The 19,398-nt window shown below is 44.3% G+C and overlaps 1 protein-coding gene across 3 annotated transcripts in view; it reads right to left on the bottom strand.

The window, feature by feature from the left end:
- LOC137378046 (enhancer of filamentation 1-like) overlaps positions 1-19,398 on the bottom strand; it is a 183,133-nt gene that overhangs the window by 51,097 nt on the left and 112,638 nt on the right. For all 3 annotated transcript variants that reach the window (XM_068048101.1, XM_068048100.1, XM_068048098.1), the window contains exon 3: positions 3,890-4,003. In XM_068048101.1, the coding sequence (XP_067904202.1) occupies positions 3,890-4,003 (114 nt within the window). The remainder of the gene's footprint in view (positions 1-3,889; positions 4,004-19,398) is intronic.

Here is a 19,398-nt window from a genome sequence, read left to right as displayed (position 1 = left end):
GGATGACTAAGGGGACCGTAGGTCCGGTCAAGGACAATAGCGGGAGACTGTGTGTTGAGCCGGAAGAGATAAGTGAGGTTTTGAATGAGTACTTCTCTTCGGTATTTACGAATGAGAAGGGGTGTATTACTGAAGAGGACGGTGGGAAGCAGACTGGTAAGCTCGAGGAAGTGCTCGTTAGGAGGGAAGATGTGTTGGGGTTTTTGAATAACTTGAAGATAGACAAGTCTCCCGGGCCTGACGGGGTATATCCAAGGATGTTATGGGAAGCAAGGGATGAAATTGCAGAGCCGCTGGCAATGATCTTTTCATCTTCTCTGCTGACGGGGGTGGTACCAGGTGATTGGAGGGTGGCAAATGTTGTGCCCCTGTTCAAGAAAGGGAATAGGAACAACCCTGGGAATTACAGGCCAGTTAGTCTTACTTCGGTGGTAGGCAAGTTGATGGAAAAGGTGCTGAGGGATAGGATTTCTGAGCATCTGGAAAGACACTGCTTGATTCGGGACAGTCAGCACGGTTTTGTGAGGGGTAGGTCTTGCCTCACAAGCCTGATTGAATTCTTTGAGCAGGTGACCAAGCAAGTGGATGAGGGTAAACCAGTGGATGTGGTGTACATGGATTTTAGTAAGGCATTTGATAAGGTCCCCCATGGTAGACTTATGGAGAAAGTCAGGAGGCATGGGATAGTGGGGAATGTGGCCAGTTGGATTAAGAATTGGCTAACTGATAGAAGGCAGAGAGTGGTCTTAGATGGTAAATACTCAGCCTGGAGCCCAGTTACCAGTGGCGTGCCGCAGGGATCAGTTCTGGGTCCTCTCCTGTTTGTGATTTTTATTAACGACTTGGATGAGGAAGTCGAAGGGTGGGTCAGTAAATTTGCAGATGATACAAAGGTTGGTGGAGTTGTGGATACCGAGGAGGGCTATTGTCGTCTGCAAAGGGACTTGGATAGGTTGCAGTGCTGGGCTGAAAAGTGGCAGATGGAGTTTAACCCTGAAAAGTGTGAGGTCGTCCATTTTGGAAGGACAAACATGAATGCAAAATACTGGGTTAACGGTAGGGTTCTTGGGCATGTGGAGGAGCAGAGAGACCTTGGGGTCTATGTGCATAGATCATTGAAAGTTGCAACTCAAGTGGATAGGGCTGTGAAGAAGGCATATGGGGTGTTAGCGTTCATTAGCAGAGGGATTGAATTTAAGAGCCGTGAGGTGATGATGCAGCTGTACAGGACCTTGGTAAGGCCTCATTTGGAGTACTGTGTGCAGTTCTGGTCGCCTCATTTTAGGAAGGATGTGGAAGCCTTGGAGAGGGTGCAGAGGAGATTTACCAGGATGTTGCCTGGAATGGAGAATAAGTCTTACGAGGAAAGGCTGAACATTCTAGGCCTCTTCTCATTAGAAAGGAGAAGGATGAGGGGTGACATGATAGAGGTTTATAAGATGATCAGGGGAATAGATAGGGTAGACAGTCAGAAACTTTTTCCCCGGGTGGAGCAAAGCGTTACAAGGGGTCATAAATTTAAGGTGAAGGGTGGGAGATATAAGGGGGATGTCAGGGGAAGGTTCTTTACCCAGAGAGTGGTCGAGGCATGGAATGCCTTGCCCGGGGAAGTTGTTGAGTCAGAAACTTTAGGGACTTTCAAAAGGCTTTTGGATAGGTATATGGATAAAGGAGAATGATGGGGTATAGATTAAATTGTCCTTGACAGAGGACAAAGGATCGGCACAACATTGTGGGCCGAAGGGCCTGTTCTGTGCTGTATGTTCTATGTTCTATGTTCTATGTTCAAACTCAGTGAGTTACTATCAGTTACTGGTGGAATCAAAGTTCGTCCCACCTCTGGTTTGCAAACACCTCTCTCATCCTCATCTATCCTTCTCCCACTCCCTTGGTCACCCCTCTCCACTTCCCTCAGTTACCCCTCTCCCCCTCCCTTGGTTACCCCTCTCCCCTGCTCTCGGTTTCCCCCTTCCCTGCCCTCGGTTACCCCCTCCCCTATCCTTGTTACCCCTCTTCCCTCCCTTGGTTACCCTTCTCTCCTGCCCTCAGTTACTCCTCTCTTCCACCCTCAGTTATGCTTCTCCCCCATGCTTGCTTACCACCTTCCGCATCCTTAAGTTACCCCTCTCCCCCACCCTCAGCTATCCCTCCCCCCATCCTCAGTTACCCCATCCTCAGTTACCTTCCTCCCACCCTAAGCTACCCCTCTCCCCCATCCTTGAATACCCCTCCCCTACCCTCAGTTATCCCTCTCCACCACCCTCGGTTAGCCTCCTCACCTGTCCTGGGTTTGCCCTTGCCCACCCCACAGGAAGCCCAACCTTTATAAGGTAATTAGCCTCCTCACCTGTCCTGGGTTTGCCCTTGCCCACCCCACAGGAAGCCCAACCTTTATAAGGTAAGGCAATAACATTTACAGATATCACACTGTCGTATGTCACATGATCAAACTTCCAGGAATACCTCCAATAAGAATTGGCAAACTTGCAGGAGGCCTTGAACCCATGACCTTCTGACTCAGAGGCAGGAGTGCTGGACAATATGATCTGTTCAATGAGCAGCTTTCTTAAGTTCTGCACCTTTTCTGATCTCCTTTCCCTTCCCCACACCATGTACTGAGTGAACAGGTCATGAGGTGACCTTCTCCTAGGCCAACTCCAGTGCTGCTTTCCTCCTGATTTGGCCCTCATTCTCAATGCAGCCTCCTGGCCCCTGCTCAATTCCTTGTCCCAATGACTGGAATGAGGTTGGGACTCTGTGAAAAATTGGAGAAACTGCCCTCTGACCAACTTTGTGGCCAACACAAATACCACTGCCGACATCGACTGATGCCAAACTTTGAGAAATGTCGAGTTCAAAAATGTGCATAAATTATCTGTTTATGAGAGTGAACACTCAAATCTGAAAACTGTGTAGAAGTAATAAGATGCAAATTCAGACGGTAATTGGAAGAGATTTCCATAAATTTAAAATCTGTTTCTCAAACAAGTGTTTATCAATTGTGTCTTTGTACTTGTTATGCCCCGTTCTGCTTTGATTTAATTTGATTTTGTTAAATACCAAACAGCGTTGCTGCCCCAAAAGTTTAATCATTCGAGTTGTTTGATCCCCAAACTGTGCTGAGTTGCTAGTCCCAAAGAGCTGCATGCCTGGGAGTGTAAAACTCAGCCATTACTGATCATTATCCAATGCTCCCGGCAAGACACCACTAGTACGTTTGAGTGAGATCAGGATTGGGGTCTACTGTGATGCTGCCACAGTCGAATGCCTGACAACATTCAAAGTAAAGGCTCACATCTAAAGAATGGCCATTTTGGCAAGGGACTAGAGATCTTTGACAGCCAATGGATCCGTACAGAGCAAAGATCAGCAGCCTCAGACAGACAATCAGAATATGCTATAGTTTGCAGAACTTCTGATTTATAGCCCAGAAACACACCCATCCAGTTCTTCGATACTGTTTATTTCCAAAACACATTAACCAGCCTGTGTATTTAAAACGCTTTACCCAGTCTGTGTATCTAAGGCGCTTTACTCAGTCTGTCTATCTAAAATGCTTTACCCAGTCTATGTATCTAAGGCGCTTTACCCAGTCTGTCTATCTAAAATGCTTTACCCAGTCTGTGTATCTAAGGCGCTTTACCCAGTCTGTGTATCTAAGGCGCTTTACCCGGTCTGTCTATCTAAAATGCTTTACCCAGTCTGTGTATCTAAGGCGCTTTACCCAGTCTGTCTATCTAAAATGCTTTACCCAGTCTATGTATCTAAGACACTTTACCCAGTCTGTATATTTAAGGCACGTTACCCAGAGTTTGTATCTAAGACACTTTATCGGGTTTGTGTGTCTAAGTTGTCTCACCCAAACACAATCAGGATTTTTTGACATTACCTGACTGTACTGGATTCCAGGAACATGGGATGTTGGGATATCGTACGCATCAGCATAAGGTCCTGACATTGATGTAAGGGTGGTCACCTGACCCATACTGGGAAGAGTACACACCTGCAGATCAAAAAAGGAAAACCTTTGGTGACATTACAGGCAAATACATTGCCCATAGAATCTGTCTAACTGGAGATCTGAGAGTTGTTACAATTACATTCGTACTTGTTTTTGTTTTAGAAATGATGAGGTGCTGAGAAATGGAACTCTTCACAAACGCTGTCATGCTGTCTCCCCCCCATCCGCTTTCTCCACACTACACACTACCCTTGGTGTTCTGTCAAAGTACATTGTATGTAAGTCAATTATACAACCCTGCTCCAAAATGTCACATCAATGATTTATAGGCCAGGACTGTTACCATGGCTAAATATACCACTCATGAGTCAAAGCTTCCACACACATTTTGTTTAAGCATTTCAGGAGCTTACAGTTAACTTCTTCTAAAGCTCAGCTGGGCTCAGTATGTTATAGGCTCAGTTATATGATTCCGAAGCCAATGTGCACCGTAACACCTCCATGTTTTGTGGGTTCCATCATCTCTGAGCCGCACAGACCAGAAAGGCCTCAGGTTATGATTGTAGGCTTGGCTGCTCTTACCACACCTAGGTCAGGATAAGGAAGGATCAGCAGGTGTCCTGCTCTCGACCAGTGTACAGCACTCTCTGCTAGAAAAGAATTTATATAGCACTTTTCACAACCCCTGTACAAACAATTAATTACTTTTAAAGTGTAGTCACTGTTGTAATGTCAGAAAGGTGGCAGCCAATTGGTGCACTGTAAGCTCCCATAAATATGAATGGGATAATGACCAGATAATTTGTTTTAGTGATGTGGGTTGGCTGGCCAGGACACCAGGGATAACTTCCCTGTTCTTCTTTGAATAGCACCATGGGATCTTTTACGACTCCCAGAAAGGGCAGATGGGGCCTCGGTTTAACGCCTCATCCAAGTGACAACACCTCCAACAGTTCAGCACTCCCTCAGTACAGTACTGCACTGCAGTGTCAGCCTAGATTTTGTGCTCAAGTCTCTGGAGGGGGACTTAAACTCATAACCTTCCGACTCAGGCAAGAGTGCTACCAGTGATCCACAGCTAACATTTAGATTCATAATATTTATTATGTTTATCAAGCCTGGCCAAGACAAAGGAGACTGACGGCTCATTCACAACTATCTGGCATTGCAGTTCTGCAACCTTAAGATAGCAGGCGTTGAAGGCAGTGTGAGATGGCACACTCTCTCACTCTGAGTTTGTGATCTCCTCCTCCACACTTCACCCCAGACACAGGCTTGCATTAGGGTCACCAACACTGATTGGACATATTTCTGGAGGTTTTATCACATGACCTTCCACTTGTGTGTCCAATCCTCCAGGATTGTCCTGGAGTTTCCAGGACAACACTGGGAGAAACCCAGGAGAAAAGTCATGATGCATTAAAAAATATAGTGCGTTCATTTTCCATTTTCTTTGAACACTTTTGTTTATTAATTTAAGAAATCATTGGGGAAAAATTCTTGTTTGACTAACAGTCAAGAATCATCCAATCTAATAACAACGAGTCTGTTCGCTTTCCAGTTGGCTGGGAAGGCAGTGCACTGCGAGGGTGGACTTGTCAGGTGACCAATGGCTGAACGTGGGGCTGGGCGATTGAAGGTCATGTGATGAAACCTCCAGGGATACGTCCAACCAGAATTGGCAATCCCATCAACCGCCCTGAGCCCGTGCTCCAGCCATTGGTTACCTGATACATCCATTCTCACCTTCCCAGCTAATCGAAAAACAAACACTCTCCATTACCCAGTTGAATCACCGTTGACTGTCAGTCAAACATCCTTTTTTTCCCCAATGTTTTATAACAAATAAACATAAGTGTTCAAAGGAAATGATTTAAAAAATAAATTTTAGTCTTCTCCCATCTCGCCTGTGGCAGTGTCTGGGAATTAAGCTTTAATTTCCTGAAGACTTCAGGACAAAACTGGAGAGTTAGTAACTCCAGCCTGCCTCCTGCTTGGCTGCATGTTGGAGCATCCACTGAATAGGTTCTGGTTGTTAGTTATAATGGTTAAAGTCACTATAAATTGTAGGCTGAATTGCAGACACAGCAAAGAGCCAACTTCAGAGTCGGACTGCGACAGCCAGTGCCTTCATACTCTTCCACGTTAGTGAGCTTGTACAGAGATTCTCAGTTGCTAAGGAGACTGACGAAGGACAATGGAATATTCTGGTTTGTGCTGCAAATCATTCCTTGTCTCTGTTAGAAGGAGGCGAGAGAGTCTGAGGCACTGTGTGAATTTAAACAAGGCTGCATTGTGTTCCCTGCCAGGGTTATTGAGGGTGACTGAAAGCCTAGGCAGAGGCCTACCTCCTGTGCTTTGTGGGCCCTCAGAGCCGCTTGCATTAAAGAACTGCTTTCTTATTTTGTTTGCCTATTTGAATAGCAGGGCATTACGCAGCGTTTTAGCGTACAAATTAGAGGAATGCTGCTGGAAATGAAAGTACTCAGGAGCCCCCCAAAAAAATTCATAAATCAGCATCGAAAAGGAGTCCCCTCACCACCACCCCCATGGTGTTCCCGGAGCCGAATTTCTTTGGCTTTATGTACAATAGATGATTTGTGCAATCTCTCAGCAGGCTCAGTGAATGACGAATAAGAGGATTGGGCACAATAGTAGGCCCAGTGAGCCAAATCTATGCAAGCTTGGTTGGATTGGGAGGAGGTCGTAACTGGCTTTGAACCTTTTGCCAACTGTGGTTTCAGATAAGGATGAGGAAAAGTCACTCAGCACATCCAGCTGTACCTAACTGTTGTGCCTACATACAGGTAGACATTCCACCATCACATACATCAAACATGCCTTTGGTCTGTGAGACCTCTCAGCTGGACAGGCTGAGAAAATCAGGAGCAAAGAAGGTGACCCCACTGGTTAAAGTGGGCCAGACCACCATTTCTGCTTGTTCAGTCTGTCTCCTGCTACTGCTTCCAGGTTGACAAGAGTCTACATCAATGCAGGCCGAACCACCCATCATGCTCAGAGTGAATGAAATCGCTCGATAAATCTTTGATCATTTCACTGCTAACCTAGGATTGGAGTAAATTCCAATGCAGTCCGACTGAGATCAGACCTGGACATTCTGCTAAGATCCCCATCTGGAGCACAGCATTCAGTTCTGGGTACTGCACCTCAGGAAGGATATACTGGCCTTGGAGGGGGAGTACCACAGAATCATTACAGTGCAGAAGGAGGCCATTCGGCCCATCGTGTCCGCACCAGCTCTCTGAAAGAGCAATTACCTCAGTTCCATTCCCCTGCCTTCTCTCCATAACTCTGTACATTCTTCCTTTGTATATAACTATCTAATTCCCTTTTGAATGCTTCAATTAAACCTGCCTCCACCACGTTCTCAGGCAGCGCATTCCAGACCTTAACCACTCACTGCGTGAAAAAGCTTTTCCTCATATCACTTTTACATCTCTTACCAAACACTTTAAATCTGTGCAGTCTCGTTCTCAATCCCTTCACGAGTGGGAACAGTTTCTATCTACTCTGTCCAGACCCCTCATGGTTTTGAATACCTCTATCAAATCACATCTCAACCTTCTCCTCCAAGAAAACAGTCCTAACCTCTCCAATCTATCTTCATAACGGAAATTCCTCATCCCTGGAACCATTCTCGTGAGCCTTTTCTATACTGTCTCCAATGACCTCGCGTCTTTGCTAAAGTGCGGTGCCCCAGAACTGGACACAATAATCCAGCTGAGGCCGAACTAGTGTCTTATACAAGTTCAACATAATTTCCTTGCTCTTGCACTCTATGCTGCTATTAATAAAGCCCAGGATACTGTATGCTTTATTAACCACGCTCGCAACATGTCCTGCCACCTTCAATGACTTATGCACATATCCAGGTCCCTCTGCTCCTGCACCCCCTTTAGAATTGTACCCTTTATTTTATATTGTCTCTCCATGTTCTTCCTACCAGAGTCATCACAATGATACTGGAACTAAGAGGGTTAAATTATGAGAGCAAGTCACAGAAACGTGGCTTGTATTCTCTTGAAGTAAAGAAGATTGAGGGTGATGTGATCGAGTTATTTAAAATTTTAAAAGGATTTGATAGGATAGATACAGAGAAACTATTCCCTCTGGTGAGGAAGCCAAGCACAAAGGGGATATAATCTTAAAATTAGAACTAGGCCATTTAGGAGAGAAATCAGGAGGCACTTTCCCCACACAAAGGGTAGTGGAAAGCTGGAACTCTCGTCCCCAAAAGGCTGTGGATCATGAATCAATTTGAGCTTTCAACACTGAGTGACTAATAAGAAAACACAGCTCAATGCATTTGAACGGTAGTTACTATTCAGAGTGCTCTGTGTCTGAATCATCAATACTGTTTCAAACATCTTTATCAATGAACTAAGATAAAATAAAATATTTTTTGTGTTTATTTTATTTTAGTTTGTTCAGTTTGCCTACCCACTGTTTTTTCATATTTGTGCTTGTGGCTGTTCAGTTTTCAGTCCATTAACACCCTATCTGAACTAATGCTTTGTCTTTAAACACACCATTAACATATTGTTTGCCTTTGCTCCATGACCTTCTGGTCGGTTATTCACTGTGATCTGGTCCTATCTACACCTTCTCCTTTGTTATCTCTTGCCCCTCCCGCTCTTTACTTACTTAAAACCTTTCACATTTCTAATATGTGCTAGTTCTGAAGAAGGGTCACTGACCTGAAAAGTTAACTCTGCTTTTCTCTCCACAGATGCTGCCAGACCTGCTGAGTATTTCCAGCATTTCTTGTTAGAACTGTTACTCCTGTTTTATCTTTGTTCTTTTCCATGATTATGCTAAAACTAACTGTATTATGGTCACTATCTCCAAAATGGTCATCCACTGTTACTTCATCCACTTGCCCAGCTTCATTACCAAAGGCTAAATCTAGAATTGCGCCCCCTCTCATTGGGCTTGTTACATTGCTGGCTAAAAAAGTTCTCTTGAACACAGTTCAAGAATTTTGTTTGTTTCCCAATTGATATTGGGATAGTTGAAATCCCCAACTATTATTGCCCTATAGTTTTTGCACTCAGAAATTTGCCTACATATTTGTTCTTCTATCTCCCTCTCTCTATTTGGGGGTCTATAGTACACTCCTAGTAGTGTGGCTGCCCCTTTTTTATTTCTGAGCTCAACCCATATGGCCTCATTTGATGATTCATTTAGCATATCATCCCTCCTCAAAGCTGTTATTAGTTCCTTAACTAATAATGCTACACCCCTTCCTTTTTATCCCCCTCTCTATCCCTCCTGAAAACTCTATATCCAGGGATGTTGAGTTGCCATTCTTGCCCCTCTTTCAGCCAAGTTTCCATTATAGCAATGATATCGTGTTGCCATGTGTCTATCTGTGCCCTCAGCTCATCGGCTTTATTTAATATACTCCTTGCATTTAATACCTTTTACCTTTTAACACGGCCAAATTCCTATTCTGCACACTTTTTAACCTTTGCTTCTTCTGTCTTTCAGCTACACTCGCTAATTTTCTGCCTCCTGTTCCCTGCCCTGAAATTGTCCTATCTGAAACTGCCCTCAAGTTTCCATCCCCCCACCAAACTAGTTCAAACCATCCCCAACAGCACCAACAAACCTTCCTGCAAGGATATTTGTCCCAGTCCTGTTCAGGTGTAGACCGACCAGTTTGTACAGGCCCCACTTTCCCCAGAACTTGTCCCGAAGCCAAGCTCTCTCTGTCACCCTCCATGTCCGTCTGACACTTTTTTTCCAATTGCTGAATTTTGGGTGGAATGTCAATGATCTTGGAGAATGGGACCGGGAATGGATGATTCACCTTGAGAGCTGCCTGAGGCTGGTGAATGCGAGTGAGTCATGCAGCTGGAATACCCACAGTGTCTGAGTTTAACACTGCTTCACTGTCTGGACCAATCTGACACAGCAATCTAGGTGGGCCAAATAGATGCATTCCATGGAGCCTCAGTAGTCACAATAAATATAAATTCAATCCATAATCCCATTCATTTCCATTCATTTTCAATTCTCTGCTTGTCAGTTGTTTGATGACCAACTAGCAACCATCCTCCTTGGGAAGGAGTCATTTTGGGATCAAGGTGGCTCCAAGATGACATGCTTGACAATGGACGCTCAGAATCAATCAATTAATCCTCTGTGTTGGACTCAGTCCCCAATGTCTAAGAGGAAAGAGACACACATAAACCTTACAGGTGACTGCAGATTTCTCTGTGGCTTCATTTGAAGTTTAAGTTCCACTTGTGTGGAAGGGGGAGCCATTCAAATGGAGGGAGAAAAGAGAAATGTAGTCATAATCGGGGATAGTATAATTAGGGGCATAGACACTGTTCTCTATGGCCAGGATCGAGAGTCCTGAAGGCTCTGTTGCCTACCTGGTGCCAGGGTTTGGGATATCTCATCTAGGCTGCAGAGGAACTTGGAGTGGGAGGGGAAAGATCCAGTTGTCGTGGTCCACGTAGGTACCAACGATAGAGGTAGAACGAGGATAGAGGTTCTGCTGAGGGAATATGAGCAGCCAGGGGCTAAATTAAAAAGCAGAACCAAAAAGATAATAATCTCCGGATTACTACCTGAGCCATGAGCAAATTGGCATAGGGTCAATAAGATTAAAGAGGTAAATGCGTGGGTCAAAGATTGGTGTGGGAGAAATGGGTTCGAATTCATGGGGCATTGGCACCAGTACTGAGGAAAGGGGAACTGTTCCGATGGGACGTGCTCCACCTGACTCATGCTGGGACCAGAGTCCTGGCGAATCACATAACTAGGGCTTTAAACTAAATAGTGGGGGGGAGGGTTCTGTTGCATGGAAAAAAAGGAAGTTAAAGGAAAAGGTAGGAGTGCAGGTTAGTGGTGAGGCTGATTGTTACCAGAAAATAAAAGAAAAGGACAGAATGTGTGAATGTCATATTGCACCACGAGATGTCATATTGTACAAGAGTAGGGAAATTTGCTAATAGAACAAACTTAAAGGCTTTGTATCTGAATGCACGAATCATTCAGAATAAAATAAATGAGTTAACAGCGCAAATAGAGACGAATGGGTATGATTTAGTGGCAATTATTGAGACGTGGTTGCAGGGAAACCAGGTTTGGGAATTGAATATCCAAGGGTACTCAGTATTTCGGAAGGATAGGCAGGAAGGAAAAGGAAGTGGTGTAGCTTTGTTAGTGAAGGAAGAGATCAGTGGTGTAGTGAGAAATGATATAGGCACTGGAGATCAAGATGTAGAATCAGTCTGGGTAGAAATAAGAAATAGCAAGGGAAAGAAGTCACTGGTGCCAGTAATCTATAGGTCCCCAAACAGTAGTTCCGCAGTGGGGTACAGTATAAATCAAGAAATACTGGAGGCTTGTAAGAAAGGTACTGCAATAATCATGGGTGATTATGCATATAGACTGGATTAATCAAATTGGCAAGGGTAGCCTCGAGGGAGAGTTCATTGAATGTGTTAGAAATTGTTTTTTGAAGCAATATGTTGTGGAACCAACCAGGGAGCAGGTTATTCTAGATTTGGTGCTGTGTAATGAGATGGGATTAATAAATGATCTCATAGTTAAGGATCCTCTAGGGAAAAGTGATCATAGCATGCTAGAATTTCAAATTCAGTTTGAGGGCGAGAAGCTGGAGTCCCACACGAGCGCTCTGGAGTTAAACAAAGGTAATTATATAGGCATGAGGACAGATTTGGCCCTAGTGGACTGGGCAGGAAGACTACAAGGTAGGACAGTTGACGAGCAGTGGCAGATGTTTAAGGAGATATTCAATTTATCCCAAATAAAATATATTCCAGAGACGAAGAAAGTTTCTAAGAGGGGGAAAAAACATCCATTGTTAAGCAAGGAAGTTAAGGATAACATAAAGACAAAAACTAAGGCATACCATATTGCAAAGGCCAGTGGCAGGCTGGAAGATTGGGAAACTTTTAAAGATCAACAAAGGGTTACTAAAAAAGGTAATAAAAAGAGCAAAGATAAATTATGAAAGAAAACTAGTGCAAAATATAAAAACGGATAGCAAAAGCTTCTATAAGTATATAAAAGGGAAGAGAGTAGCTAAAGTGAATGTTGGTTCTTTGGAGGATGAGACTGGGGAGTTAATAGAAGGGAACACAGAAATGGCAGAGACACTAAATCAGTATTTTGCTTCAGTTTTCAGTGGAGGACACTAGTACCATCCCAATAGTACCAGGTAATGCAGAGGTTATAAAAAGAGAGGAAGTTAGAATAATCATCATCACGAGGGAAAAAGTACTGAGCAAACTATTGGGGGTTGAAGGCAGACAACTCCCCAGGGTCTGATGGCCTTCATCTTAGGGTCTGAAAGGAAGTGGCAGTGGAGATAGTGGATCCATTGGTTATAATATTCCAAAATTCTCTGAATACGGAAAGGTTCCAGTAGATTGACAAAAAGCTAATGTAACGCCCTTATTCAAAAAGGGAGGGAGGCAGAAAGTGGGAAACTATAGACCAGTTAGTTTAACATCTGTCATTGGGAAATTATTAGAATCCATTATTAAGGAAGTAATAACAGGACATTTAGAAAGTCAAAACACAATCCATCAGTGTCAGCATGGTTTTATGAAGGGAATATCATGTTTGACTAATTTGCTAGAGTTCTTCGAAGCTGTAACAAGCAAAGTGGATAATGGGGATCCTGTAGATGTAGTATATCTGGACTTCCAGAAAGCATTTGATGAGGTGCTGCACAAAAGGTTAATACACAAGGTAAGTTCACATGGGGTTCGGGGCAATTTATTAGCTTGTATAGAGGATTGGCTAACCAACAGAAAACAGAGAGTTGGGATAAATGGGTCTTTTTCTGGTTGGCAAGATGTAACTAGTTGGGGTGCCACAGGGTTCAGTCCTTGCGCCCCAACTATTTACAATCTATATTAATGACTTGGATGCAGGAATAGAAGGTACAAAAGCCAAATTTGCAGCTTACACTAAAATAGGTGGGATAGTAAGTTGCAATAAAGAAATAAGGAATCTACAAATGGATATGGATAGATTAGATGAATGGGCCAAAATTTGACAGATGGATTTTAATGTGGATAAGTGTGAGCATATCCATTTTGGTCGGAAGAATAGAAAGGCAAATTATTATCTAAATGGAGAGAAACTTCAGAGTGCTTCGGTGCAGAGGGATCTTGGTGTCCTCGTGCATGAATCGCAGAAAACTAGTTTGCAGGTACAGCAGATGATAAGGAAGGCAAATGGAATTTTGGCATTTATTGCTAAAGGAATAGAGTATAAAAGTACAGAAGTGTTGTTGCAACTGTACAAGGCATTCGTGAGACTGCACCTGGAGTATTGTGTACAGTTTTGGTCCCCTTACTTGAGAAAGGATGTAGTTGCATTGGAGGCAGTTCAGAGGAGGTTCACTAGATTGATTCCAGAGATGGGGGGCTTGTCTTATGAATAGAGATTGAGCAGTTTAGGCCTTTACTGTCTGGAGTTTAGAAGAATGAGAGGAGATCTAATTGAGGTATATCAGATGATTAAGGGAATTGACAAAGTAGACATAGAGAGGATGTTTCCTCTTGTGGGGCAATCTAGAATGAGAGGTCATAGTTTTAGGATAAGGGATAGCAGATTTAAAACAGAAATGAGGAAAAATTACTTCTCTCAAAGGGTCGTAAATCTGTGGAATTCACTACCCCAGAGTAGATGCTGGGACATTAGGTAAATTTAAGGAGGAGATAGACAGATGTTTAATTAGTAATGGGTTGAAGGGTTATGGAGAACGGGCAGGAAAGTGGAGTTGAGGCCAAGATGAGATCAGCCATGATCATATTGAATGGCGGAGCAGGCTCGAGGGGCCTAATTGCCTACTCCTGCTCCTAGTTCTTATGTTCTTATGTTGTGTCAGCTGTGGCTCAGTGTGTAGCACTTGTGCCTCCTGAATTAGAAGATTGTGGGTTTAAGTGTCACTCCAGAGACTTAAGTGCAAAATCTAGACAGACACTCTAGTGCAGTACTGAGGGAGTGCTGCACTGTTGGCAGTGCTGTCTGTCGGGTGAGATGTTAAATTGAGGCCCCATCTGCCCTCTCAGGTGGAAGTAAAAGATCCTGAGGCACTATTTTGACAAGAACAGTGAAGTTCTCTGCTGTGCCCTGGCCAACATTTATCCTTTAATTACAATCGAAAAACAGATTATCTGGTCTTTGTCTCATTGCTATTTGTGGGAACTTGTGCACAAATTGGCTGATGTGTTTTGTACATTACAACAGTGACTACACTTTAAAAGTACTTAGAGGTGCAACAGTTTTTAAGGAAGGCAGGAAAAGGGAAGAAAGCACAAAAGGGAAGGTCTGTGATAGGGTGAAAAGCAGGTGAAATTAAATGACAAAAGGGCGCAAGGCAAAAGGGGATGGTAATGGGACAAGAAAAGAAACAGAGACAAGTTTAGAGAAGGTGTAAATAGGAAAAGCAGAATTATCCTCAATAGCTAATGTACAAAAAATAAACGACAGATGTTATGATCTGAAGGTTGAATCCGGAAGGCTGTAAAGTTCTTAACCAAAAGATGCAGTGCTGTTCCTTGAGCTTATGTTGAGTTTCATTGGAACACTGCAGTAGGTCGAGGACAGAGAGGTCAGTGTGAGAGCAAGGTGAAGAATTAAAATGGAAGGCCACCAGAAGCTTGGGGTCACACTTGAGAACTGAACGGAGATGTTCCATAAAGCAGTCATCAAATCTGCATTTGGTCTTTCCAATGGAGAGGAAACTACATCAAGAAGAGCAAATACAGTATACTAAATTGAAAATTCAAGTAAATTGTCATTTTACCTGGAAGGAGTGTTTAGGGTCCTGGATGGTGAGGAGAAAGGAAGTAAAAGGGCAGGTGTTTGTATCTCCTGCGCTTGCATGAAAAGGTGCCATGGGAAGAGGAATGGATGTTGAGGGTGACTGAGGAGTGGACCAGGGTGATGCAGAGGGAACGGTCCCTTCAGAATGCTGAAAGGAGAGGGCGGTGGACTAAGTGTTTGGCGGTGGCATCACGCCAGAGGTGGTGGAAATGGAGGATGATCTGTTGAATCCAGAGGCTGGTGGGGTGGAAGGTGACGACAAGGGGAACTCTATTGTGGTTCTGGGAGGGAGGGAAAGGGATGAGAGCAGAAGTGCGGGAAATGGAAAGGACGTGGTCGAGGGCCCTGTTAATCATGGTGATCAGGAAAAAGGAAGTCATATCAGAGGGCTGGGATGGAAGGTTGCATTGTCAGAGCAGATGTGACGGAGACGGAGAAACTGGGAGAATGTGATAGAGTCCTTACATGAAGTTGGGTGTGACGAAGTGTAGTTGAGGTAGCTGTGGGAGTCAGTGGTCTTATAGTAAAAAAGTCAAGAAAGGGAAGGGAAGAGTCAGAGATGGACCATGTGAAGGTGAGTAAAGGGTGGGAATTGGAAGCAAAGTTGATGAAATTTTCCAGTTCAGGGTGAGACCAAAAACAGCACTGATACAGTCATCAACATACCAGAAAAAAGTGAGGGAAAGGGGCCTGAGTGGGATTGGAATAAAGCATGGTCCATATATCCCACGAAAAGGCATGCATATCCATGGTCCATGCAGGGTTCCCATAGCAACAAAAACAGAAAATGCTGGAACTACTCAGCGGTCAGGCAGTGACAGTGGAGAGAAAAACAGAGTTAATGTTTCAGGTCTATGTGACCTTTCATCAGAATGTTTCCCATAGCAACAACTTTTAGTTGGAGGAATTGTGACGCCAAGCTTCTGGTCACCTGTCATTTTAATTCTTTGCCCACTCCCACTCTGATCTTTCTGTCCTTGGCCTCCTACATTGTTACAATGAAGGTCAACATAAGCTGAGTGAAAAGCACCTCATCTTTCAATTAGGGACTATACAGCCTTCCGGGCTCAACACTGAGTTCAACAATTTCAGATCAGAACCTCTGTTGTCATTTTTTTTTGCACATTAGCTGTTGGAGATAATTCCACTTTTCCCATTTACAGTTCTTCTGGACACAACTTTTGTTTCTTTTCTTGTACCATTAACGACTCGATTTGCCTTGCACCTTTTTGTCATTTAATCTCTCCTGCCTTCCATCCTATCACAAACCTTCCCTTTTGTTCTTCCCTCCCCTCCCATCTTCAATGATTTTCAGCCAGCAATGCCAAGTGGATGATCCATCTCAGTCTCCTGCTGGGCAATGTACCCTTTAAAATTTAATTGTTGTGCATGGCCTGTCGTTTTCAGTGCGCAGCCCCTCTAAATTTTTTGCCTGGTCACGCACTGAAAAAACATTATTTCCCACTGACCAAGGCCTGTACGGTACCTTTCGGGTGACTGCACAGCCGTGCACTTCTGCAGCTTAGCGGGAACATTGCCCCTGAGGTCCCCACCATTACAGATTCCAGTCTTCAGCCAATTCAATTCACTCCATGTAATATCAAGAAACGGATGAGCGCGCTAGATACAGTAAAGACTGTGGGCCTTGACAACATCCTGCAAAATGTGCCCACACATGTCCACAAAGTGCAGGTCAAATCCAAACCATCCAATTACTGATCATCAGCATACTCCCCATCATCAGCAAAGTGATGGAAGATGCCATTGACAGTGCTATCAAGCAGCACTTACTCAGCCATGGCATGCTCACCATTGCTCAGTTTGGGTTCTGCCAGGGCCACAAGGCTCCAGACCTCATTACAGTCTTGGTGTAAACATGGACAAAAAACCTAAATTAAGAGGTGAGGTGAGAGTGATTGCCCTTATCCTCAAGGCAGCATTTGACTGAGTGTGGCATCAAGGGGGCCTAGTTAAATTCGAGTCAGTGGGAATCAGGGGGAAATTCTCCACTGGTTGGGAGGCATACCTAGCACAAAGGAGAAATGGTTGGGGTTGTTGGAGGCCAATCATCTCAGCCCCAAAACATTGCTGCAGGAGTTCCTCAGGGTAGTGTCCTAGGCCCAACCATCTTCAGCTGCTCATCAATGACCTTCCCTCCATCATAAGGTCAGAAGTGGGGTGTTCGCTGATGGTTGCACAGTGTTCAGTTCAATTTGAAACTGATAGCCAATAAAGCAGTTGTTGCCCGCATGAGCGAGACCTAGATAACATTGACGCTTGGGCTGATAAGTGGCAAGTAACATTCGCATCACACAAGTGCCAGACAATAACCATCTCCAACAAGAAACAGTCTAACCATCCCCCCTTGACAGTCAACGGAATTGCCATCGCTGAATCCCCTACTATCAACATCCTTGGGGGGTTTACCATTGAACAGAAACTTAACTAGACAAGCCACAGAAATACTGTGGCTACAAGAGCATGTCAGAGGCTGGGAATTCTGTGAAGAGTTACTCACCTCCTAACTCCCCAGTGCTTCTCCACAATCTACAAGGCACAAGTCAGGAATGTGATGGAATACTCTCCACTTTCCTGTATGAGTGTGGCTCCAACAACACTTAAGAAGCTCGACACTATCCAGAACAAAGCAGCCAGCTTTATTGGCACTCCATCTACCACTGGCACACAGTGGCAGCAGTGTTTACCATCTACAAGATGCACTGCAGCAACTCACCAAGGCTCCTTAGACAACACCTTCCAAACCACCTTGAAGGACAAGGGCAGCAGATGCATGGGAACACCACCACCTGCAAGTTCCCCTCCGAGCCACACACTATCCTGACTTGGAAATATATTGCTGCTCCTTCACTGTCACTGGGTCAAAATCCTGGAAATCCCTCACTAACAGCACTGTGGGTGTACCTATAATACATGGACTGCAGCGGTTCAAGGCAGCTCACTACCACCTTCTCTAATGCAATTAGGGATGGGCAACAACTGCTGGCCTTGTTCACTACCCATGAATGAATTTTTAAAAAATCTGTCAGCACCCATCCCAGCCTCCCAGAGACAGCTTGCCACTGAGACAGGAAGGCTGAAAAGCCTTTAAACATGCCACTTTCCTCAGTGGTGAGCGTTCGATTTCTGCAGGGAAACTGGCAACTAAAAAGGTGTTGGGCCCCACTTCTAGCGGGATTTAGTCCTGGCGCGGACTGCGCATTTACGTTGCACAGGATTTAGGACCATTGTCGTCATCCTGCAGCTCTGCCCCTTCCAGTGGTGTTACTACTGAAAGGAGCAGAGGGTAGGTGCAAGAAGTGCCCACTTTCCTGCCCTCGCCCTCAGAATTTGCCTCAGGGCATAAAAGGGTAAGGGGACCCACCATAACCGGGCGCCACTCCAAAATCTCACCTCATCCAGATAATGTTGACTTTATGTTGTCAGAAGACAGGAAATTTTACCCTAATGCTCCGATGCTCTTTGTTTGAAATCCTTTAGTTACTAATAATATATCATCAAACAGGGATTGCAGCCGGTGTCATGTATCTGGAACTGAAGCACAGCTGAAGGAGGCGGAGAGGGAGGCAGGGAATGTGAACACTTGGACAAGGCTGCTGGATGGAATCTTTACTTCATTCCCCTAATGGAGTCGTTTTATGCAAAGGAAACTCACAGCAGTGTGGGTTAGCGTAGGAGGCCCATGGTGAATGAACCAGAGTATAGTACAAGCAGTGTCATCCAGCCCATTGCACCAACCTACTTATCACGTGCTGAATACTGCGTGAAATATCAACCTTTAAAGCAGTAACTTTAAACCAGAGACTTGAGCACATAATCTGACATTGCTGTGCAGTACTGACGGAGCGCTGCACAGTTGGAGCTACCATCTTTCGGAGAAGACACTGAACCATCTTTCCTCTCAGGTGAATTAAAAGACCACGTGATATTATTTCAACAAAAGAGCGGGGGTGTTCTCCCCAGTGTCCTGGCCAATATTCATCCGTCAACCAATCTCACTAAAACAGAGGATTTTGTTATGCATCCCTTTGCTGTTTGTGAGATCTTAACTGTGCATGAAATGACTGCCACATTTCCTACATTACAATAAGGACTTCAAAATACTTCATTGATTGTAAAGAGCTTTGGGACACGCTGAGATAGTGAAATGCACTATATAAATGCAAGTTCTTTTCAGTCTTTTCCTTTGAGTAATTACCCAGATAGTGGCTTGCTGCAGATTGGTCACACTTGCGACTAATAGCTCAGTGCACAATTATTCCCAAGGGTTGTCTCTTTGGTCCCTTTCTGCCCATTTATGTTGGAATGGGTCTATAGTTTGGCAATGGAAACACATTCTGGCTCCAAGCAGTTCTTTCCCTTTCTGCTCCTCAACATCTGTGCTGCAGACCAACAGCTGGAGGCCTCTGGCTGCAGATGACTGCTCCATATTTGAAGCAGATTATTAGAGGGAAGGTCACTCTAACAGCACTGCGATATTTTTTAACTATTATCCATGCTGCATTCTAAAAGTACAATAACCCTTTGTGGACCAAATATTCCCCTAACTCTCAGAAGGATTGCTGTGCAATGTA

The sequence above is a fragment of the Heterodontus francisci genome, chromosome 16, assembly GCF_036365525.1.
Source record: "Heterodontus francisci isolate sHetFra1 chromosome 16, sHetFra1.hap1, whole genome shotgun sequence".
Classification (NCBI taxonomy): domain Eukaryota; kingdom Metazoa; phylum Chordata; class Chondrichthyes; order Heterodontiformes; family Heterodontidae; genus Heterodontus; species Heterodontus francisci.
This window is presented reverse-complemented; position numbering and strand designations above follow the sequence as displayed.